General features: G+C 38.1%; 1 protein-coding gene across 5 annotated transcripts in view; it reads right to left on the bottom strand.

Moving 5' to 3' along the window:
- The window catches only part of Rev3l (REV3 like, DNA directed polymerase zeta catalytic subunit), a 161,266-nt gene that overhangs the window by 64,562 nt on the left and 72,331 nt on the right, over positions 1–24,373 (bottom strand). For 4 of the 5 annotated variants that reach the window (XM_045155227.1, XM_045155230.1, XM_045155231.1 and 1 more), the window contains exons 9-13: positions 24,187–24,338; positions 18,257–18,367; positions 13,414–13,651; positions 5,615–5,754; positions 636–4,872 (exon numbers count right to left, since the gene is read on the bottom strand). In XM_045155227.1, the coding sequence (XP_045011162.1) occupies positions 636–4,872; positions 5,615–5,754; positions 13,414–13,651; positions 18,257–18,367; positions 24,187–24,338 (4,878 nt within the window). The remainder of the gene's footprint in view (positions 1–635; positions 4,873–5,614; positions 5,755–13,413; positions 13,652–18,256; positions 18,368–24,186; positions 24,339–24,373) is intronic. The other variant, XM_045155228.1, reaches the window with a different exon arrangement.

Raw genomic sequence — 24,373 nt, 5'->3', positions numbered from 1 at the left:
GTTCAGTAGAGAGCTTGCCTATTGAGATCCCAAGTTCAGTTCCTAGCAACACACACACACACACACACACACACACACACACACACTCTCTCTCTCTCTCTCTCTCTCTATCGAAATACTTTTTAACGTATTATAAAGTCTGTCTTATTTGCATGATGGCAGTGAGTCTCTGCTCCTTGAATTCTCAATGGAGAAATGACATGAAGTATCAGTAAAGTCTAACTTTTATTAACTTAAATTTGTTTAGGTGTTCCTTCCAGTTTGTAAAAGCTCTAACAGCTGTAATTACAAATAATTTTCTTCTAAATAATTTAATTATTTATGTAAGGGGGTGCAGATAGTGACAGAGAGAGAATGGGTGTGCCAGGGTCTTTAGCCGCTGCAAATGAACTCCAGACATATATGCCACCTTGTGCATCTGGCTTATGTGGGTACTAGAGTATCGAATCTGGGTCCTTTGGTCTCACAGGCAAATGCCGTAACTGCTAAGTCATTTCTCTCCAGCCCCCACAAATAATTTTCTTAATGATACTGACAACTGCAGTATCACAGATAATTAGCAATCAGATATAAAATATTATGTATACAAAAATTATTCAAAGTGACCCAAGGTGGCAAAAAATTTTTTTGGTTACCTGGGCTTTTCTGGCACATCAGAAGGATTACTGCAAAATGGTTCCTGGTAAACAGTTTCTGAAAGATCATGATCCAACAAAGTTGCCACAATTTCTTCCCTACTTGGCGGGGACATAAGTGGCTTTAGAACGTGAGCAGTCCGAGGAGTGAAGCTGCCATTTTTAGATTGCAAGGGAGAGCTGGTGGATCTTGGTGAACTATCAGGAGTTGGTGTCAACATATCATTGTTTCTTGAAACATACAATTCTAAATCTTCAGAGGCTGCATCCATAAGCTCTCCATCTGGGGAGGACAGTATAGTAGTAAAAGAGTTATTAACTGAGTCAAGAGACTGTTCCATTTCTTTTCTGGTGTGACCTTGAATCCAGTCTGAATTGCTTGGCTGTGGGAGGCTAAGAAAAACTTCTTTGTTCATCGAACTCCTGTTCAATCTGGATTTTTCATTTGGGCAGTCTTTTGCTTGCTGGACACAGAAGGACTCCATTATTGAATTAGACCGAGTTGTTAGAGGATGAAAGCTATTTTTCCACTGGTTGTGACGATGATTCTCACTGCTGTCTAAGGGTGATTTCTCAAAAAGTTCAGGATTTAAAGTATTGGATCTAATCCATGAGGTCGAGTCAGAGACATGATGCTTCTCCTCACCACAGTTCTGTTTGTCATGATTTAAAAACTCATTTTTTTCTACAGCTTGTCCTGGGAAAAGGTCCTGTACAGCATCACTTAGAAACTTCTGAGGCAAATTCTGATCAGCTGGGACAAATTGACTTCCAGAATAAAAGCTACAAAATCCAGTCTGACCAATTGTGTTAATATCAAAATTGTAATTATGTTCAGGAGACAAGCTGTCTTCAAGTGAGTAACAGCTTTCAAAACCTGGATCTGAAAAAAAGACAGGACTGTCATCTGACAGGGAATTATCCAACTGGCTAGAGGCTTGCAAATTTACAGAGTCAACTTTTAGATGTTTGGGAGTTTTTTCTTTAGGTTTTGTACTTCTGGGAGCTCGAGGTTTTCTTGGAGATGTTACCGATCGTGTTCGTTTGTTTGCTTTGTTATTCTCAAGGGAACCAGACATATTTTTGTCTGGCTGATGGTTAGTAGATAATGGGTCTTTTGTAGTATTTGCATTTTGTGCTTTCTGCTGTCTTTTTTGTAACAATTCTTTCAGAACTGCTAGTCCGGACTGACCTTCACCTAGTACTGATGGTGCTGCCACACTCTGATGCTTGCACAGGGAAAGAGCTTTGCTTTGTGAGGTTCCTTCACCGAGTGCTGACGGTGCTGCTACACTCTGATGCTTGCACTGAGAAAGAGCTTTGCTTTGTGAGGTTCCTTCCGTCCGAGACCTTTGCTTTACCTTTTCTGAGTTAAAGTTTGACATATCTAAAATGAAGCCCCTCTGCTTCTGCTCCCAGACTATTTGTCTGATTGGACTTCTCAAGGAAGTCACAAAGCAACTGTTAGGCATCTGGCTTTCCTCAGAAGCTGCCTTTCCTGGAGAATAAACTTCATTGTGCTTTGGTTGTTCCGACATGCACACAATCTGCTGGTGACTATCTTTGCAATGTAAAAAATTACTGGCATAGACCTGGTCTGGCTTTGATTCTAGTGAACTTTGATATTCATTTAACTTTCCAATAGATGATATATAGTTTTTTTGTATATTTGCATTCTCTTCTGTCTTTGGAGACATTATACTAGAAGGTATCTGTGAACTCTGTGCTACCTGAGACAAATGGTTGGAAAGGTCAAATATATTTTTTTGAATCAAGGCTGACTCCTTTCGAGTAAACATAGTGCTATGACTAGGAGATCTCTGAATATTAGCTTTTGAGATTCCAGGTCCTATGGAACTAGAAACTACTGAAGAATGTAAATCATCTCGTGAGCTGGGGAACATTTGCAAATCTATGGACTTCTTGCTTTCTAAGAAGGAAGAAAAGCAGCCCAATAACTTCTGCTGTGCACTGATCCCAGTGGGTTGGGAAGCAGGAAGTGGATGGTCTAGCGCAGAGCCTGTCAGTGACATCTCTTTCTGTTTAAAAAGTACTTGAGGAGCAGAACTACTTGTGAGCTCAGACACATTCTGGTCTTTCAATGCAAACGTAACTTCAGCCTCAGGCTGCAATTTTACCTTTTCATCCTTAAGTGCTATGTGCTTTCTTGGTGTACCTTTCTCATTTGATTTTTGTTTCTGTTTTGCTCTTGGTTTTTTTCCCCCTTCATCTACTAGTTTATTTGTCTGATTTCGTTTGTTCCTTTTCTTAGTAATGACAGAGGGATTAATAAGCTTTGTTTTTGATTTCTTAACCTGCACTCTTGCTCGACCATTTTTCCCTGCATGAGAACTAACAGTCTTACTATTATATGCACTGGAACCCTTAAGGAGCATTACTTCTTTTTCTACAGCAGCTATAATTTCTTCAGCTCTTGGATCTGTGGGAGACCAGCAGCGAGGTGGAGAAGAATTGATAGGACTTGTGCTTCTCTCAGAAAGAAAACCTAGTTTAGACATGACATCACTATAATTCAAGTCACAGTCTTCGGTGTCAGCATTGTAAGATGGTGAGGGAGGAGAAAGAAAAGCATGTGACCGTTTTTTCCTAAAAGATAAAGTTCTTCTAATGTTTTCACTGCTTGTCCTTTGTTGCTTACCAGTCTTTTTCTTAACAGATTTATGCTTTGACTTTCTTCTGTGACTTTTCTTTGGTGTTAGTGGGTAGATAGGGTATTTGGTAGCAGGGGAATCAGGAACTTTTGGCCAAAAATCCTTCAAAGGTGCGAGCTTCTTATATAGCTCCATTTTTTCCTCAGTTAATATCACTTGTTTTTCTTTAGAGTCTATTTTTCCTAGCTTCACAAGCATATTTTTTCTCCCTCTAAATCTATTAATAATAATATACTTTATAATCACAGGGGGCAGCTTTTTAGACATTTTTCTTCGTTTCCGAGATTTGAGACTTCCATCTAAACTTTCACCAATTTCCATGGGATGAGGTAGGCTAATTTTTGAGTTGTGTGTTACAAAACTTGACTCACTGTCTTCAGTTTCATAATTTACCTTGCGTTTAGCTCTAAGTGTGTATTTATTACCATACAATCCAAAGGATGGTTCTGTTTCTAAAGACCCTTCTCCAAAGTGACAGTCTATCAAACCTTCTCCAGGTGTTTTCTTTTCTAACACTCCACGAGTGGGCTGAACTAAATCACTGCCCAATACATCATCCTTCCCAGGATTACTGTTGTAAGAATTATTTTGCATGCAACTCTCCTTTGTGGCTCCAGTCTCACTGCTTTTGGTAGTGGTCTCCTGGTGACTTGCAAGTTTCTTTTTATTCGGTTTTACCCGAGATAGTTTATTACTGGATTGTAATTTATATGTGATAGGAGATGGCTTCTGTGGTCTAGTGAGACAATTAGAAAGAACAACACTAGGAAAAAACATGTAATGTGCTGCTTGCTGGCTGAGACTTGGCTTTTCTGTTTTATGTTCCTGAAACTCTTCATATCTGATTTTCAGTTTATTTAGTCCACTCTCATCAGCAATGCTGTCAAGAGAATGCACCACCGTCTTGTTCTCCCCTGAACATGAGAGCAAATCACAACTTTCAGCTAATGAAGAAGGGAAGAAACTATTAAGAGATGTGCTGTTTCCCTTTTCATTTCCTTCAGAGGGTAATTTATTTTTTGAATGACTTAAATCACAAAAGTTGAAAGAGCTCTTCCCCAGTGCATTCTCATTAGTGTGACGGTTCACATGAATAAAAGGAGCATCTTTTTCAATTTTTCTAAGGTTTGTATACTTTCTACTTGGTGCTTGTCTTGTAACAGATGGAGTATCTTCTTCATAATCAAAGATACTACTTTCACAGGAAGAAACTGGGAGGACATCATTCTTAAAAACCTCCTTATGAGAATTATCTGAATGGACACTACTGCCTAAAGTCCCGGGGTATTTCACAGAGTAAGTGCTTTCATTTGGAAAAGAAGTGACTGAGTTGTCTCGACTTTTTTCTATATTGTTTGGCTGTGAAAGGTCTTCAATTAAATCATCTTTGTTTAAAACATGGGACGAAAGGGCACTTGTGTGTTTACACTGGAAGGTAATCTTAGCAGAAGATGGGGGTTCTAATGTAGCAGCATCTTTGTGAAAGATGGAGGATTTTATTGACAGCTTGCTTGTGGCAATCACAGATGAATGGGTTCTAGAATTTTCGTTGTTTAAAGGATTGTCTGGAATCATAGAAAATAAAAGTATATTAATACGTGAAAACACTTTTTAAAATTAAGACTGAATGAAGTAAATACTTATCATCATGAAAGAAATTATGTGAAGTTTGCATGTTTAAGATAGTTATCTGAATAAAAGGTTTGCCCTTATGAATATAACTCAACCTATATAATCAAAAGATAATTACCAATTATTATTTTAAATATGTATTCTTTAGATCAGAAAAATGCAGAGGAATGAAGAAAATTATATTTAAGCTTTTCAGAAAAAATATGTATCACATTACCACTTTAAATAAGCCAACCAACCATATTTCTTAGTTTCTTATGCTGCTTGAATGTTTACACAATAAATTGATTAAAACTTACAATGCTTGAAATAAGTAATTAACAAATACATGTCCTCTTGCAAATGAGAAGGAATCATATTACCTACTTTTTTTTGTTTGTTTGTTTCAAGGTAGAGTCTCTCACTCTAGCCCAAACTGACCTGAAATTCACTATATAGTCTCAGGATGGGCTTGAACTCAGGGCAATTCTACTTCTGCCTCCAGAGGGCTGAGATTAAAGGTGTGTGCTACCACACCCACCTTTTTCTACTTTTTCAAAAAAGAAAAACTCTGAGAAGAGGACAAAACCTAGTAATGTCACTAAAGTCTTGCATAATCAGCTACAAAGGAAATACAGTTTAAAAGTAAGTTAGTCACTAAATAACCAAATTCTCACAACAGACTTGTTAACTTACCACTGTTTTCATCTGCAGTTCCATCTAACTGAGGTATAGAAAGATTGGCAAAAAGCAAACTATTATCACTCCATTCCATCTCTTCTGATGATGAATCATCATCTTCAGTTGAGCTTCTGTGGGTACTTCTGCACAATGACCTAGAGAGCATTAAAACACATTTGTGAGTATGGTCATTACAACATTAGGGAAGACCATCATAGATGCAAATTGTTTTTCTGATTTGTATACAAGTGAAGCAAAAGAAACGAAAACTGGACTTCCGGTTAAGATGGTGGTGTAGGAACCATGCCAAATCAGCCTAGCCTAGGTGAGAAAAAGGGAAGAAAAAAACAGCAAAATACACTCTTCTGCTAAAAAGTGAAGGTGTATAAGAAATTATGAACCACAGCAGAGAAGTAGGAGAGATCCAGAGTGTCTGGAGACCGCAGAAGCAGGCAGAGGTGGCTCCAACACCGGCAGTACCAGGTGTGTGTGGCCGCCGTCACCAGGCTCCGTTTCCACTCACACCAGCCTCCTTGCAAATTTGAGGAACCCAAAGGGGAGGACAGCAGGGACCAGCAGAGCAGCTAGTGAGGAAGACAGCGGGGACCAGTGGGTCAACTTCAGCCAACATCCACAGCCTCTCCCCACTGCCAGCACAAGTGCCATCAAGCACTGGAGACCTGGGGAGGGGAACTAACCTACACAGCACTCAGCAGAGGCTATCAGAGCAGCAACCCACTGACCCACTCAGCCCACCTGAGGTCACAGCACAGCAAGGAGGGACCCAAGCAGGTGTGCAGCATAGGTGAGACCAAAGCCATCCCAAAAGGTAACTGGGATTATACCAGGTCAGTACCCACCAAAAAAGCCTGGTATGTAGGCATGCATCAAACATGCTAATTGCACTTTCCATGTCAGGATAAATCATATGTTAAATCTGATGGTCAGATTTGCCATTCTTAAATAAGCTATATTTGGGGCTTATCATTTGTTGCTTCCTGATTTATAGTGCCTTTGTCTCCTCTGTTGCTGTTCTCTGGGGCAGGGACTCACTCCATCACAAGCTGATCTTGGAACCCTCTACAGACCAGAAATCTCAGCCACTCACACAAGATTAAGGGTATAGGGCAACACACATCCTTAGGGATTTTGACTTTGTTAAGAGGATGTTTGTTTTAATATGTACTCTTGCATAAAAACTCTTGTGCTGGTTTTCATTGAATGTGTATATTGTTCAGTTAAAGTTTAGAATTTGCATGTAGTTTGTTCCACACAGCCTACTAGAATATTCTCACAGCAGGCAAATCACTTTTGCAGTTACTCTGAGAGTCTTTTAAGAGCCACACCTAGCAACTTAAGCTCCTATCCTAAAGAAATATACCATCAGATTGATACATCTAAGAATACTTCAGGTAATTAGAAAAGCCAAGGATCAAATTAACCCAAAATGTAAAAATTTGTACATTATAGTATAAGAAACACAAAAAATCAAGACAATATAATTCTACCAAAACTTATAAATACATCAGAAGTGATCTCCAGTGAGAATGATTAAGAAGAAATGCCAGAAGATGATTTAAAAAGAATCATTATAACTATGCTCAAAGAAATGAAAAGCATTAAAGAGGGCATAAGCAACTAATGAAATAAGGAGGTCAATACAATACATGAATAAGGCAATAGAAATAATAAAGAAAAGCTAGCAGAAATACTAGCAATGAAAACCAGAGTAAATCAAACAAAAAGTTCTGTAGGAAGTCTCATCAATTTAGAATGGATGAAGAAGAGAACAGAATATCTAAACTAGAAGATGAGGGAGCAGATCTAATACAGTGCAACAAAGAAAAAGACATGAGATATTCAAGAAAAGAATGAGTATTTCAAGATATTCGGGACACTAGGAAAAGATCAAACATAAGAATTCAGGGAATAGTAGAAAACAGAAGAATTCACTCCAAAGGCATAATAGGCATTTAAAACAAAATCATGGAAGAAAATTTCCCCCGAATTTGGAAAAAGATGCCACTGAAGATACAGGAAGCCTTTAGAACACCAAACAGACAGCACCTGAAAAAAACCTCTCCTCACCATATTTTAATTAAACTACCAAACATACAAACCAAAGAAAATATACTGAAAGCAGTTAGAGAGAAAAAGCAAGTCACTTATAAAGGCAAGCCCTCAGGATCATAGCATATTACTCAACACAAACTTTAAAAGCCAGAAGGGCTTAGAATGATGTATTCCAAGTCCTGAAAGACAACAAGTGTCAAACAAGAATACTCTACCCAGGAAAGCTATCCATCCAAATGGATGGAGAAAAAAGGACATTCCACAGCAAAAAGAAGCTACAGGAATATATGACAACTAAGACAGCTCTACAGAAAATGCCTGAAGGGATCTTCCACTCTGAAGAGAAAGGAAAGCACACATATAAGGAAAACAGGGAAAAATTAATCATACTAAAAAAAACCCTTAATACAAGAAAATAAAAGGAAAAAAAGGAAGCACTACAAAACAAGAAGAATGGCAAGTACAAATATATATCTTTCAATAATAACTGAATATCAATGGCCTCAATACCCCAACCAAAAGACACAGGCATGCAGACTGTATTAAAAGGCAGGAGCCTTCTGTTTATTGCTTCTAAGAAACTCATCTCTCCATAAAAGACAGACACTATCTTAGGATGAAAGGATGAAAAAGGTATTCCAAGCAAATGGGCCTAGGAAACAAGCAGGTATTGTTATCCTAATATCTGACAGGATAGACTTCAAACTAATACTAATGAGGAAAGATAAGCAAGGTGACTTTATATTGATTAAAGGTAAAATTCAACAGGAAGATATTACAATTCTAATTTATATGCACATAACATGGGTGTTCCCTATTTCATCAAACATTATTAGATATAAGGTCACAGATAACACCAAGCACAATTGTAGTGGGTGACTTCAATTCATTCTTATCGATGCCAGATCATTCCACCAAAAACATAAAGAGAGACATCTGGATTACATGAAGTCATAGAACAAATGGATCTACTAGATATCTATAAAATATTCCATTCAAATACTACAGAATATGCATTTTTCTCAGTAGCACATGGAACATAATCTAAAATAGATCATTTATTAGGACACAAAGCAAATCTTAATAAATATAGGAAAACTGAAATAATTGTTTGTATTCTATCTGATCACAATGGGATTAAACTACAAATCAGCAACAAGAAAAACCTCAGAGCATATACAAAATCATGGAGATTAAAGAGTACACTACTAAGTGATGGCTGGGTCACTGAAGAAACCAAATAGGAAATCAAAAAAATTATAGAATCAAATGATAATGCAAACACAACATATCAAAACTTTTGGGGGGCTGGAGAGATGGCTTAGTGGTTAAGCACTTGCCTATGAAGCCTAAGGACCCTGGTTCAAGGCTTGATTCCCCAGGACCCATGTTAGACAGATGCACAAGGGGGCGCACGCGTCTGGAGTTCATTTGCAGTGGCTGGAGCCCTGGTGCGCCCATTCTCTCTCTCTATCTGCCTCTTTCTCTCTCTGTCACTCTCAAATAAATAAATAAAATAAAATTAAAAAAAAACAACTTTTGGGACAGAATGAAGGGAGTCCTAAGAGGAAAAATTTATAGCTTTAAGTGCCTATATTTAAGAAATTAGAGAGCTAGGCATGGTGGCACACACCTTTAATCCTAGTACTGGAAAGGCAGAGGTAGGAGGATCACCATGAGTTCGAGCCACCCTGAGACGACATAATGAATGCCAGGTCAGCCTGAGCTAGAGTGAGACCCTACAAAAAAAGAAATTAGAAAGGTTGCAAGTAAACAACTAATGCTTCACCTTAAGGCCTTGGAAAAAGAAAAGGCAAACCAAAAGTCAGCATATGGGAAGAAATAATAAAGATTAGGGCAGAAATTAATGAAGTATATAGTGGCATGTCTGTTCTGGGGGAAACCAACTTCTCTTTAATTGGACTGGAGGCCTGCTCTATGGGAGGGAATATATGCCTGGTACTGAAAACCTAATCAAAAGCCTATGGCAGGGAAGGTCATAAGCTTAAGGGGTGTAAAGCCTCCTCTTATCTGGCTAAATGCATATACCTTGCTCACCAAGCTGCTGTGAGCACTCCACTTAATGTTTGTATTCATATATTAATGCTACTCTCACTTTTGGTTACAGAAGCTTCTTTACATATGGTGGTGACCACTGGGATGACCCAAAAGGCAACCTGAAAAGTAGTGATGGAGGGATCCAGCACTGAAACATCTCTCATACTCCAAGCCTCAGGGTCCACTGTGGAAGAGGTGGCAGAAAGAATGTAAGAGTCAAAGGAAGGGTAGAATTCCTTACAATGCAACTATCCAGACAGAAATTGGCCTTGGTATCCATGACCTCACAGTGTCTTGCAATACCTTCACAAGACCATCATAATAGGCGAAAAAGATGATGACATCAAAATAAAAGACAGACTAACAGAGAGAGGGAGGGGATATGATGGAGAGTGCAGTTGTGAAGGGGAAAGTGAGAGAGGGAATTACCATGGTTTATTGTTTGTATGTAAAGAAGTTGTCAATAAAAAATTATATATATTTTTAAAAAACATAGAGTACTACTGAGGCTTTTAGATAGGGGCCTGGAGATACAGGTCAATGATAGAAGGCTTCCCTACCATGTACAAGGCCCTATGTTTGATTCTAGGCACTGCTTAAAAATATTGTAGAAGAGCCATCCCAGAACTCTGGAGGCAGAGATAGGAGGATCACTGTGAGTTTAAGGACATCCTGAGACTCCAGAGTGAATTCCAGGTCAGCCTGAGCTAGAGTGAGACCTTACCTCAAAAACCAAAACAAAAGTGTTATAAGAAAATTAAATATTTCTAATTTCTGAAAAAAATATGGAAATTGTAACTTAAAAATGGATTTTCCTTTAACATGTACCTGCAAAGTTATTTTACATAAAACTTTATATTCCATAGTTCTCACATTTATAATTTCACAATATCTGCATTATATCTAATCATGTTCCTTTCATCCTACCCATATATATGATATACACATATAACAAACTGGATAAGAACTCAGTGATTGCTAAAAAGGCAGCATTTTGTCATATTTATATAAAGGTGGCATTCTGGCATATTTAAGGTCTTCAAAAATATACAAGCCAAAAATATATATATGCACACATATACAAACCATATATTCTGAAATGGAAAAAAAAAACACAGGTAAGGGAGGGGGGCATTTGAGTGAGGGATGGAGAAAAAGTAGCAGGGACCAAGAAGAGGTATGAAGAATGAGACCAAGCCAATCTGCCAGTATCACAAGGCAGAGTTATAGGGAAATTTAGATGGAGTCTGAAGTTCAGATGGTCCTTTAAGTTTCATCACACAGTGAGATAAACCTTACAATTTCCCTTTCATCTGAGTGCTCAAACCTCCCTTTGAGATCAACACCACCCAACTTTTCTTTCTCTGGCCTCAAGAGTTTTAAAGTATCTATTACACACAGAACATTTTTTTCTTTAAGCTTTTTACAAGTCTCAATTTGTTATAAAATCACTCTTTAAGAGTTGAAAAAAAAACCTTAGACATTATCTAATATCACTTGTTTAACTTTCTATCCAATATAAAAAAACCTATTTTTAACAGATCTGATATAATCTCTGCTTTTATGTTCTATGTGTCAGGGGCTTGCTGTGTCACAGGGCAAGTGTTCTATCATTACTGCTATTATTGTTAGGAGCTGCTTTTTGATATTTATAAAACGTGTTTTCAATTTCAATATTTTATTCCTATTTTGTCCTCTGTAATCACATGAAGCAGATTTATGCCATTTTCTATATGAAAATTTTCAATATATAAATGCACTTAACATTTGTTCCATAATTAGCTAGTTAGATCAAATATTTTCTATTTAAATGTTCTTCAAAAGTGAATGCTTATTGGGTGAAGTGGTGGAGTGGCACATGCCTTTTATGATAGCCCTTGAGAGGCAGAATTAAGAGGATCACCGTCAGTTTAAGATAAGCCAAGGACTACAGAGTGAGTGTCAGGTCAGCCTGGGCTAGAGTGAGACCTACCTTGAAACAAAAAGTGAATGTTTAACAATTTTTCTAGTTTTCTTCCTTTGCTTTCTCTTTAGTTTCTCAATCTTTTGTTTTCCAAAAACAATTTTCATATATTTATAATATTTTAACCATAATCTTTTCATTACCTTTGTCCCCTTGCTCCATATCCCTTTCACTGAATCCCTTCTTTCCAACTAGCCCCTCTTCTATTATGACGCCCCCATTTTTTTTTTTTTTTTTGCCTTCTCCCATCATCCATAATGACATGTTGATGGGCCTAGTATTATGTTACTAATGATTGATGTTGTAAGGTCATAAATACACTGGTCTTCTCAGTCTTCTTAAACTATGGTCCTCATGGCAAAACAGAATATCTAAAATACAGAGTAAATTCAAGTAATTCTTTTTCTAGATTCTATGTTATTTATCATTTAATTTATATTTATTAAATGTTTGTTTGCCCAAGGTTTAAAAGGACATGGTTCTCATGGAATTGATCCAGCCAACACAAAAGAATGAACAGAATCATAGGATGTTAGAAGAAAGTAATATTACATCTGGAGACTTCCGTATCAAGACTTATTAGGTAGAAACATAAATAATTAAATAATTATGTTATATAAATCCTGAATTCATGAACAAACTTCTTTCTCCTTTCATAATTGCTTTGAGATTGAAAATTATAAATATGGACTTTTAGCATAGCCTGCAGAAGATTAGATTATATAGAAAAGCAGTCTTCCAAGCTCAGAGCTTACTTTTTCTGCACAGATCATATAACTCAGTGGCAAATTCAAGCCAGAGAAGCTGAGACTGATTTAGAAAACCACAGTGCTCTCTCATTTTCTTTGAGAGTGCTGAGGATTGATGCCAGGGCTCTGCATATGCAAGGCAAGCATGCTAACCCTCAGCTTCACCCCTATTTCTTAAGTTTCCTGAGATAGGATTATACTATGTAGCCTAGGATGGCCTTCAACTCACAGTCCTCATGTTGGCCTCCTGAGTGCTGAGATAACAATATTCCACCATGTACAGCTCACTGAGTTTTTATCTTAAAAGCAAACCAGAATAAAATGGTTTCTTTCTGAGACTCTTACTTTAAGTATTTTTGTTGTTTATTTTTATTTATTTAAGAGCAACAGACAGAGAGAAAGAGGGAGACAGAGAGAAAGAATGGGCACTCCAGAGCCTCCAGCCACTGCAAATGAACTCCAGACGCGTGCGCCCCCTTGTGCATCTGTCTAACGTGGGTCCTAGGGAACTAAGCCTTGACACAGGGTCCTTAGGCTTCACAGGCAAGCACTTAACTGCTATGCCATCTCTCCAGCCCCTGAGACTCTTACTTTAATATTTAATTTATTCAGTCTAATCAGAACTGAAGCTAACCTTTGATTCAAGGTGATACCACACACTGTCGCGCTGATCCATTAACAGTTTAGTACTTGGAGGACATTTCCTTTTTAAATTTCTAAGAGGAACTTTAATTTTACCAATTTGTTCCTTACATATATTAATACTATATATACTAAACAGATGACTTAAAAATTAAGTTTTATTTTGCTTGGTACATAAAATATATGCTACATGAGAAAACCACTCAGAAGTCCAATTGAGTTAATAATGCATGTTATAATATAAATACTAGCAAAAAGAAATAATTTCTGATTAAAAAACAGCGATGACAAAGGAAGTTATGACATAACTGAAATAACTTAAACATCACCTCTTTTTGGCACAATGTTCTTCAATGTCATTGTCCCATCTCTGAGACATCACCAAACTAAGCTCCATTTCTTCTTTTTCAATCTGTGGCTCATTTTCTTCATCATCACTATTTGGAGGATTTTTAGTGTCTCCAAAGGAGTGACATGGTGATGGCATCCTATCTTTTTTCCCCTGATATCCATCACTTTCCAAACAAGCAAGAAGATGCACTAGAGCTTCATCAGGACCACTGCCCACTGTAAGACAAGAAGGACAATCCCCACAAACATCTTCAAAGTTCTGAGAGTCCAACAACTCTTATCATTACAGAGTAACAACGTGATAAGTGCTGAACAGTTACTAAAAACACACTGATTCTGAGATCCTGTAACAGTTTAGACTTTGTTAAAAACAAGATCCTCAACCCCTTACCCCACATCAACTTAATGAGAACTTCTGGGATAGGGCCTAGAGATTTACATTTTTTTTTCTTTTTTTCTTTCTTTCTTTCTTTCTTTTTTTTTTTTTTTTTTTTTTTTGGGTTTTTCAAGGTATGGTATCACTCTAGCCCAGGGTGACCTGGAATTCACTATGGAGTCTCAAGGTGGCCTCGAACACAGTGATCCTCCTACCTCTGCCTCCTGAGTGCTGGGATTAAAGGTGTGCACCACCACACCCGGCTGAGATTTACATTTCTAAAAGAAGAGTTGGCCAAGATCTTAAATAGACATGAAGGTCGCCAAAAGAACATGGTCCCAAGTATTCAAAAATAAAAAATAAGATATGTGATATTTGAATCAATGCCATTTAATTAAGTGCTTTAAAATTATACATTTTAAATACTTTATCCTTCACTTAAACTTAGCTCACAAAGGTCAAAGGAAATATACAAGAAGACTTTGAAAGTACTTAGTAGTGGTATTTATAAAACCATAGCATATATGTAAGAATTGCTGAAATAAAAATATGTAAGAATTGTTGAAATAAAAAGCTCCATAATACCATAAGTGTTGGCAAGGCTGTAATTGAACTGCAGCCATCAGTGGGTCCTTTGAAATATATTTATTTGTTCTTTGTCCTCAATGCTTGGCATACAAAAAAAATCCTTTTGTTAGTGTTAAGTGTCTTTTTATATTTTAATGAGTTGCTAGGGGCTGGGAGCCCCTAGACAGCTTTTGGGTGGGGGCTGAGAGACTAAGGCAGGGCTAAAGTTGATATTGTGATCATACCTCCAAACATCAGGGGTAGAGAGTAGCCAAACATTGTGCAGTGATTTAACCAGCCATGTTTACATACTGAAATGCCCACAGAACCCCCCAAAGACTGAATTTTGAAAGCTTCTGGGTAGCTAAATACATGGATGTCCTTAAGGATGGTGCACACATCAATAGAGCATGGCAGCTCTGTGCCCTTTCTCCATACCTTGGCTGTATCCATTATTCCAAGTGTTCATTGGTAACCTTTGTAATATCTTTATAACACACCAGCATAAGAGAAAACAGATTAGTGGTTGGTAAGGACTGAGAAAAAGAACAGGAAATAGGTGTTTCTATAGTGAGTGCAAGGGTTTTCAGGGGATAATGAAAATGTCTTGGAAGTGGATAGCAGAATTGGTTACAACATTCCAAAAATATACTTCAACAAAACTTATCTTTCTATATGGTGTGGTGTGTACACGTGTGCACATATGTGTGTACTGTGAGCAGATATGAAGGCCAGAGGAGAGCATCAGGTACCTTTCCTCTATCACTAATCTACTTAAGATGGAGTCTTTCACTGAATCTGGTGCTGCCATTTTTTGGTCAGATGGCTACCAGTGAGCTCCAGAGATACTTGGTCTTGGCTCCCCACAGGACTAGAGTTACAGGCATGCATGGCCACGCCAATATGCTTATGTGGGTGCTGGAGAATTGAACACAGGTTAATTTAGGACCTCATGTTTACATGGCAAGTGCTGTTACCCACTGAGCCATTTCCTCAGTTCTCAAACTGCTTTTTAAAAAACATTAACATGGAGGTTTGTTCTAATCTAATACAGAACCTTTTTTACCGATGATAAATGATTAATATATCAGCATTCACAAAAATATCAAGTTTCAAGTTTCTTTTGTTGGTATTAAAGATATTGGTTTAATCAATGTAAACAAATGTAATATAAGTGATAATATTTGCTTCAAAGTCATTCTGACAATGATCTACTTCTTAAACCTAGAATTCTAATTAGCTTTCTTTTTCTTGCCACATACTTTCAGATCTTTGATAACAATGAACTTTAGGCAAAGTAGAATTTTATATTTTATTGATACAATATATTTTTGTAACAAATTAGGGATATTCCACTCATATCCCTTTTTCAATTCCTAAAAGTTTTTCTGTTTCTCTCTCTTTTTTTGGGGGGGAGGGTTTCCAAGGTGGGGTCTCACTCTAGCCCAAGCTGATCTGGAATTCACTATGGAGTCTCAGGGTGGCCTCGAACTCTCAGCGATCCTCCTACCTCTGCCTCCCAAGTGCTGGGATTAAAGGTGTGTGCCACCATGCCCAGCTTTGTTTTTAAATATTTTTTGAGGTAGGGTCTCACTTTAGGCCAGGCTGACCCGGAATTCACTCTGTATTCTCATGGTGGCCTCGAACTCACAGCAATCCTCCTACCTCTGCCTTTTGAATGCTAGGATTAAAGGTGTGTGCCACCACATCTGGCTTAATTTTTATTTTATTTTAATTAATTAATTTTTTTTTTTTTTTTTTTTTTTGGTTTTTCGAGGTAGGGTCTCACTCTGGGCCAGGCTGACCTGGAATTAACTCTGTCATCTCAGGGTGGCCTTGAACTCCTGGCAATCCTCCTACCTCTGCCTCCCAAGTGCTGGGATTAAAGGCGTGCGCCACCACGCCCGGCTGATAAATTTTGTTTTTTTTTAAGGTAGGGTTTCACTCTAGTCCAGACTGACCTGGAATTAACTATGTAGTCTCAGGGTGGCCTCGAACTCAGAGTGATCCTCTTACCTCTGCCTCCTGTGTGTACTGGTCTTTTAATTACTTTTTAAATAGCTAGAATGCAATTTACAATATTTTAATATGTATTCATTTATTCAAATGACGAAACAGAACATTTGAGATTGTAAACAAATAATTTTTTTTGGTTTATAGAGGTAGGGTCTCACTCTATCCCATGCTGACCTGAAAATCACTATGGAGTCTCAGGGTGGTCTCGAACTCACAACGATCCTCTTACCTCTGCCTCCCAAGTGCTTAGATTAAAGGTGTGCACCACCACGACAGGCTTACAAATTATTATTATTTTTTTTTTTTTGTTTTTTCGAGGTAGGGTCTCACTCTGGTCCAGGCTGACCTGAATTAACTCTGTAGTCTCAGGGTGGCCTTGAACTCACAGCGATCCTCCTACCTCTGCCTCCCGAGTGCTGGGATTAAAGGCGTGTGCCACCATGCCCGGCTACAAATTAATTTTTTAATTTGGTTTTAAAATGATTTCTTTTTTTTAAAATTAATTATTTATTTATTTGAGAGCAACAGACACAGAGAGAAAGACAGATAGAGGGAGAGAGAGAGAGAATGGGTGCACCAGGGCTTCCAGCCTCTGCAAACGAACTCCAGACGCGTGCGCACCCTTGTGCATCTGGCTAACATGGGACCTGGGGAACCGAGCCTCGAACCGGGGTCCTTAGGCTTCACAGGCAAGCGCTTAACCACTAAGCCATCTCTCCAGCCCTAAAATGATTTCTTTATACATGTGTTCACTCATTTAAAAAAGAACTATGTTCAAAATGTACCAGCTAGGGTGTGGTAGCATTCGCCTTTAATCCCAACATTTGGGAAGCAGAGATAGAAGAATCACTGTGAGTTCAAGGCCACCCTGAAACTACAATGAATTCCAGGTCAGCTTGGGCTAGAGTGTGACACTAAGTGGACAAACAAAAAAAATTTTTTTAATGTATTATGTGCATTTGCATGTGTGCATATGCACATACAACTGTCACCCTCAGGAACACTGTCCACCTCCTTCGAGACCTTCATGAGGTCATGAGCTTCAATGACCTGGAGATAATCAATTATGTTACTAGCTTGCTAGTGAGCCCTAGGGATCTTCTTGTCTTTGATTCAGTAGCATTGAAATTACAGGAATGTGCCACAACATCCAGCATTTTATGTGGGACCTGATGATTGAACTCAGCTCCTCATGCTTACCAGGCAAGTACTTTACCAACTGAGTTATTTACCCAGCCTCCATGTTTTAAATATGAGCATGTAATGATTTTGGGATTGCCATAACCAGTCAATTTATGTTCCACTCAGAAGAAAACACAAATAGCATCGAGAGGGTATTAGAAGGAGCCGAGAGCACATAAAGATACTAGAAAAACTACAAATGTAAGTGAAGAAGGAAAGAAGCTTAATATTGACTATTAAGTAAAATAAGAGGCATGAAGTGGCTTATGATGCTAATGAAAACACAACGAAGGTGACTCAATGACAATCAGAAATAACTATCATGCTATCCCAAAATTAAAGGCTTGAAAGGAACTGCACATGGCAAAATTCCCAATACTAGAACTAGTTAAGGTTTTATTAATATACTTTATTTTGGAGAATATTACTTCAAAATAAGTACATTTCTCTCTTGCAACATGTTTTTTACCTATAGTAAACTTCATTGTTCCATGGTTTACTTTTTAGAAAAAGTTATATAGAAGCAAATCTATTTGATTTAATGTAAGGATTCAATGTTTATACTCTGTATTTGCTAAATATGAAACACTTATCTCTTCAAATCAAAGAAAAAATGCCATCTAGGAAACTCAGTTTAATGGATTAAAACTCTCAATATTTATGGTACCATTGTTACTTACTGAAAACTGGTGGCTTTTGGGTCAAAGGCTGAAAAGTCTGACTGTTTTCCATGAGGTTCAAAATTGCTTCTTCATTAATAAGTGCATCTTCTATTTTATGTCTAGTGTGACCTTAGGATAACAAAAACAAAAACATTAAACAATGGGCTAAACTCTAAAATTACCAGAAAAGTTTTGTAATTTAGAATCTGTATAAATTAGGAAGCAAAATTATATAAACCTACTTAAAATGTGAAGTTTAAATAATATATATTAAATGCAACTGATTAAAAAGGCACAAGAATATATTACCAGTTATGTGTTAAAAACAAATAATCCTCTGAATTTATACATCAGCAAATATTCATGATCTCTTCAGGCTTTTTTAGTTTTAATTATTTTATTTATTATTTATTTGCAAGCAGAGAAGGGGGAGAGGAGGGGAGGATGGGTGTGCCAGAGCCTCATACCACTGCAAATGAACTCCAGATACTTACACTACCCTGTGCATATGGCTTTACGTGGGCGCTTCAGAATCAAACCAGGGACCAGACTTTGGAAACAAGTGCTTTTAACTGCTGAGCTATCTCTCCAGTCACTAGGCTTTTTGATTATATCTAGTATAGAGAACTGAATGCTGATAAAAGTCATTATATATTAAGAAATACAAAGAGAGGCTGGAGATGGCTTAATGGTTAAGGAACTTGCTTGTGAAGCCTAAGGACCCATGTTTGACTCTCAAAATCCCACATAAGCCAGACACACAAGATGATGCAAGCACAAGGTCGCACGTGTCTGGAACTCGAGTGCAGTGGCTGGAGGCTCTGGTGCACCAATTCTCTCTCACTAAAAATAAGTAAATTAATTAAGAGGGCTGGAGAGATAGCTTAGTGGTTAAGGTGCTTGCCTGCAAAGCCAAAGGACCCAGGTTCGATTTCCCAAGACCCATGTAAAGCCAGATGTACAAGGCAGCACATGTGTATGGAGTCTATATGCAGTGGCTAAAAGCCCTGATACACCCATTCTTTTCCTTTTCTTCTTCCTCTCCACCCCCGCTCAAATAAATAAATAAAATATTTTTAAAAATAAAAAGAAGTAGTACAAAAGGGGATGAGCAGTACTCTGTGGCTGAGCTAGAAGTATCACTATGAGTTCAAGGCCAGCCTGAGACTACATAGTGAAATCCAGGTCAGCCTGGGATAAAGTGTGACCTTACCCATCAAAAAATGAAACAAACAAACAAAAAATACAAGAGATGTATGTGGTTTTTGTTATTTTTGAGCCAGAGTCTCATGTAACCCAGGCTGGCCTTGAACTAGCTATGTAGCCAGAGATGACCCTGAACTCCTTCCTAATGGTCCTATGTACAAAGCATTGGGATTACAGACATCTGGTACCATTTCTGGCTCTTTGAATAAATAATAAAATTCATTATTGTCTGTGGTTCCAAAACAACTCATTTTATATGAATTTGATATTTTTCAGAAGCTTTCCACTAAATGTAGTAGTCTTTCAACATGTACAGAGGGTTGAACTTTAAGTAGCAAAAAAAGATGAATCCCATATTATAACCTGGCACAGGAAAGAATGAGAATAAGTACACAATAAGGAGAAAAAAGGTCAAACACAAAAACTAGCAGTTAATTGGAAATGAACAAACCAAAAAAATAAGAAACATAAGTTCATTCTAAAATAGGAAACATTTGAGAAGGTCAATTAAAACAGAATCTAGTCCTCTGAAATCAGGATAACAAAGTACTAAAAGGAAAGATCAAAGCAAGCTCTGGAGAGGTATATGCATATTCTGTGAAGAATGAAAAGGGGAGTACTGGGGGTAAACATTAATGCTAAATAACACCATGAACAGTTTTATACTCAAGCCATGAAAAAAATCATGTAAAAATGGATATTCTTAGGAAAAACACATGACCTAAAACCAGACTCAAGCAGAAATAAATGGCTTGAGAAGACCTACAAGTATAAAAACTCAATCAGTAGTTTAAATCTACTTCACATAAAACTCCAATCATATGGCTCAGTAGTTAAGGCACTTGCCTGCAGAGCCTAAGGACCTAGGTTTGATTCGCCAGGTCCACATAAAAGCCCATATAAAGCCATATGCACAAGGTGGTATATGCATCTAGAGTTCATTTGCAGTAGCTGGAGGCCTATACCACTCTATTAAAAGTAAAATGAGAAGAAAAGATTTCAATAAATTCAGTGGCGACTACTTGAGTAGTACCATCGAATGTGCTGTGGTCCTAGACTATTTTTAAAAGGATAAGAGTTGGGTTGGGGAGATGGTTCAGTGGTCCAAAAGGAGAGCTGGCTGAGCAAGTCTATCTCACTCTACTTCATCTCTGCTGATGTGATGGTGTGAGGCATGCTGCTTTCTGCTCCTGCCATACTTTCCCCACCATGATGGCCAAATTAAACCCTTTTCTTTCCATATATTACATGTAGTTAGGGCTGAAGAGAGGTCTGAAAAACCAAAGGACAGGTTTCATTCCACAGTACCTACATAAAGTCAGATGCACAAGGTGGCACATGTGTCTGAAGTTTGTTTGGAGTAGCTGGAGGCCCTGGCTAGGTGGGGGGGGGGGGGGGGGGGGGGAGGCGGCCCACCTATAATCCAGTGCTCAGGAGGAGACAGGGGATCCTGAGGGAAAACTGACTAGCCAGACAAACAGAATTAGCAAGTGTGGGTCAGAGATAGACCCTGTCTCAATAAATAAGTGGCTGGGTGTGGTGGCACATGCCTTTAACCCAGCACTTTGGAGGCAGAGATGGAAGAATCACTGTGAGTTTGAGGCTAACCTGAAACTACATAGTGAATTCCAGGTCAGCTTGGCCTAGAGGAAAGCCCTACCTCAAAACAACAACAACAACAGAATACACACCAATTAATAAATGGACAACAATTAAGGAAACCACTCCATTCTAACCCCATACGCACAACAAAAAGAAAGAGGAAGAAAAAAAAAAAAGAAATGCGAGTAAAAGCTAAAATTTCTTGAAGATGGCAATAATAAAAGCCTTGATAGGGAGAAATTTCTACAATAAGTAACTGAAAAGAGCTGAATATCTACAAAATTTAAGGCACTTCTATAGAACACTGAGAAAGATCAGTGACCCAGAGCAGGTAGCAAAGAGCCTAAGGAGCTTTCTTAGATTTGGATTCACAAGTGGTCATTTTTAATTCATTGCTAGTCAGGAAATCCACATTAAAGTAACATGATGTCATTTCAGAGAATAAGTGGTATAATTTTTGTATCTCTTATTTGGTACTATCCAATGTTGTTGAGGGCTGGAGAGATGGCCAGGCTCAGCAGTTAAGGTGCTTGCCTGCAAAACTTGATGACTGGAGTTAGATTCCCCAGTGTCCATGTAAAGCCACAAAGTGGCACATGCATCTAGAGCTCATCTGCATCAGTCAAAAGCCCAGTCGTGGCCATATTCTCCCTCCCTCCTTCTCTCTCTCTCTGCTCGCAAATAAGTAAAAACTATGTATTTTTAAAGCAGTTGTTGAGGCTCTCATGCCATAAAAACTGCATCTGAAACAAATGTGCCCCAGCATCTAGCAAATTATACTTGTACATTTCTGTAGAGGAAATCTTGCTCATAAACATGAGGCAGAGAGCATTCTGCCTTACTGAGGATTATCAAAGGTGTATATAGAAGCAGACACATTAGTAACTAAAGTGAATAAGGACGTCTTTCAAAGTCGTAATGCAGATATGAAAAGGTTCTAATCATCATTAGTAATAAGGGAAATTAAAATTAAACTACAATGAGATACCATTTCATACATTCTACATGTCTCCATTAAAAAGGACAGATAAGGGCTGGGAGGGATGGCTTAGTGGTTACGGCATTTGCCTGCAAAGCCAAAGGGCCCTGCTTTGATTCTCCAGGACCCACATTAGCCAGATGCATGAGGGGGTACACAGGGAGTTCGTTTACAGTGGCTGGAGGCCCTGGTGCGCCTATTCTCTCTCTCTCTTCCTGTCTCTGTTAAATAAATAAAAATATATTTTAAAAAAAAAGACAGTAGGAGTGTATTACCAAAAATGCTTAGTCATAGAAAGCCTCACAACAATGCAGCCACTTTGGAAAAGCTTGGCAGTTTTATTAAAAATTAAATATGGCCTGGGGAGGTGGCTGTGAATAAAGTACCTGGTGTGCAAGCCTGAGAACCTGACTAAGTTCAGATCCCCAGACCCCACATAAAAGCCAGAAGCTGTGGTGGGCTTCTGTAATCCCAGCATGCCAAGGGCCAGGCGAGAGGCAGCAACAAAAGTGTTTCCCAGAAGCCTGTGGATCAGCTTGCCTGGCAGATGCAGTAGTGAACAACAATGAGAATGAGAGAACCAAAAATTACTTATATCATCTACAAATTCTACTCACTGATATCTATGGAAGAGAAATAAAAACATGGAACAAAAAGACAGGCCCACAGTAGCATTATTCTGACTTTTTCTCTCTGCAAAGGTTATGTATGTAGTAAAGCTTATTGTCAAATTGGTTTCATTTGCTACTACTTTCTGTATTTTATAACATCTCATGACATTTATTTTAAACTTCATGTTTTAACATTTATAGCAACATTAGTCTCATCAATCAAAAGTCAAAGCAAGGGACTGGGGAGATGGCTCGGCTGTTAAAGGCACTTCCTGTGCAATCATGAAGGCTGAAGAAGCATGAAAGACTGCTTGAGGTCAGTAGCTGGGCGTGGCCTTGCACATTTGTAACTCCAGTCCCATAGGGAAGCAGAGACCAGGACAATCTCCAGTGAACTCTGTGATCAATAAGAGACTTCAGCTCATGTAAAAATAGGCAGAAGAGTGATGAAAAGAACACTGACATTCTGCTCTAGCCATCATAGGTGAGTGTGCTCCCCTGCAGGTGAGCACACCAAAGCACATGGGGTGCCCCTTTAGGCACAGACACATGCACCCCCCCCCACAGTATACACAAATGCATACAAGCAAAAAGTGAAAGCAACTTAGTATCAACTGATAAATGGACTAACAAAGTATGGCATAAGGCAATAAAAAGAAATAACAGGGGCACAAGAGATGGCTTAATGGTCAAGGTGTTTGCTGTAAAGCCAAAGGATGCCAGTTCAATTCTCTAGGACCCATGCAAGCCAGATGCATAAAGGGTGCATATGTCTGGAGTTCATGGCTAGAGGCCCTGGCACACCCATTTTCTCCCTCTCTCTCTCTCTCTCTCTCTCTCTCTCTCTCTCTTTCTAATAAATAAATAAAATATTTTTTAAAAAACAGAGATAATATACTGGTTTTGTAAACAACAAAATGTTGTAGTCATATAACACAGAAAAACCTTACAAATGAAAGAAGACAGAAACCTACATATCATATGATTTTACGTATACAACAGACCTAGAAAAGACAAATGCTGACAGACTAGGCAGTATATAAACAGTTACTTTGGGTTTAGAGGTTAGAATGGACATGACTGCCAATGAACACAAGGGTCCTTTGGGGTGAGGGAAATATTCTATAATTGGAGTTTGGAGATATTTGCACAAAGACAAATTTACTACAAATCAGCTACCATGGGTGAATTTTATGCTATGTAAATTATATCTTAAGTTGTTAAAAATAGAATTATGCTGAATGAAAAATGGAAATTGTTTAATCTGTGCCAAGTAGGACAATATATAAAATTTAACACTTTAATCAATAGTATACGCTGTGGATGTACTTAATTAAGAAAACACAAAGTCACACATGGTAACAGTTTGCATCAACTTCAGTGTAGCATTTACCTTTAGAGATATAAAAAGGGTAAACGGGAGAAAAGACTTTTACTATATCCATGTTTATTTCTCAGGGGGAGAACCCTGGAAAATCAACCACATATCAAGGTCAAATACACAGATGCCTGTTATTTTACTTTCTGCACTCTTGAGAAGACAACCTCACCTCTGCTCTGCTCTGTGTCTTTGTGAACTTCTATCATGTTGGCTGGCGTACAATGAAGCATTTCAGGAGACAGAATCTCAGAGTGCAATGTCAATTCAGCAGAGAACTCCTGGGATCCACTGTTGTAGTCCACAGATCCAGATAATGTTCTGCTTAATTAAAATGTAGCCTTTGTATTATTGTAAAT

The sequence above is a fragment of the Jaculus jaculus genome, chromosome 7, assembly GCF_020740685.1.
Source record: "Jaculus jaculus isolate mJacJac1 chromosome 7, mJacJac1.mat.Y.cur, whole genome shotgun sequence".
NCBI classification, from domain to species: domain Eukaryota; kingdom Metazoa; phylum Chordata; class Mammalia; order Rodentia; family Dipodidae; genus Jaculus; species Jaculus jaculus.
Note: the sequence above shows the minus strand (reverse complement) of the source record. Positions and strands in the feature narration are given on the sequence as shown.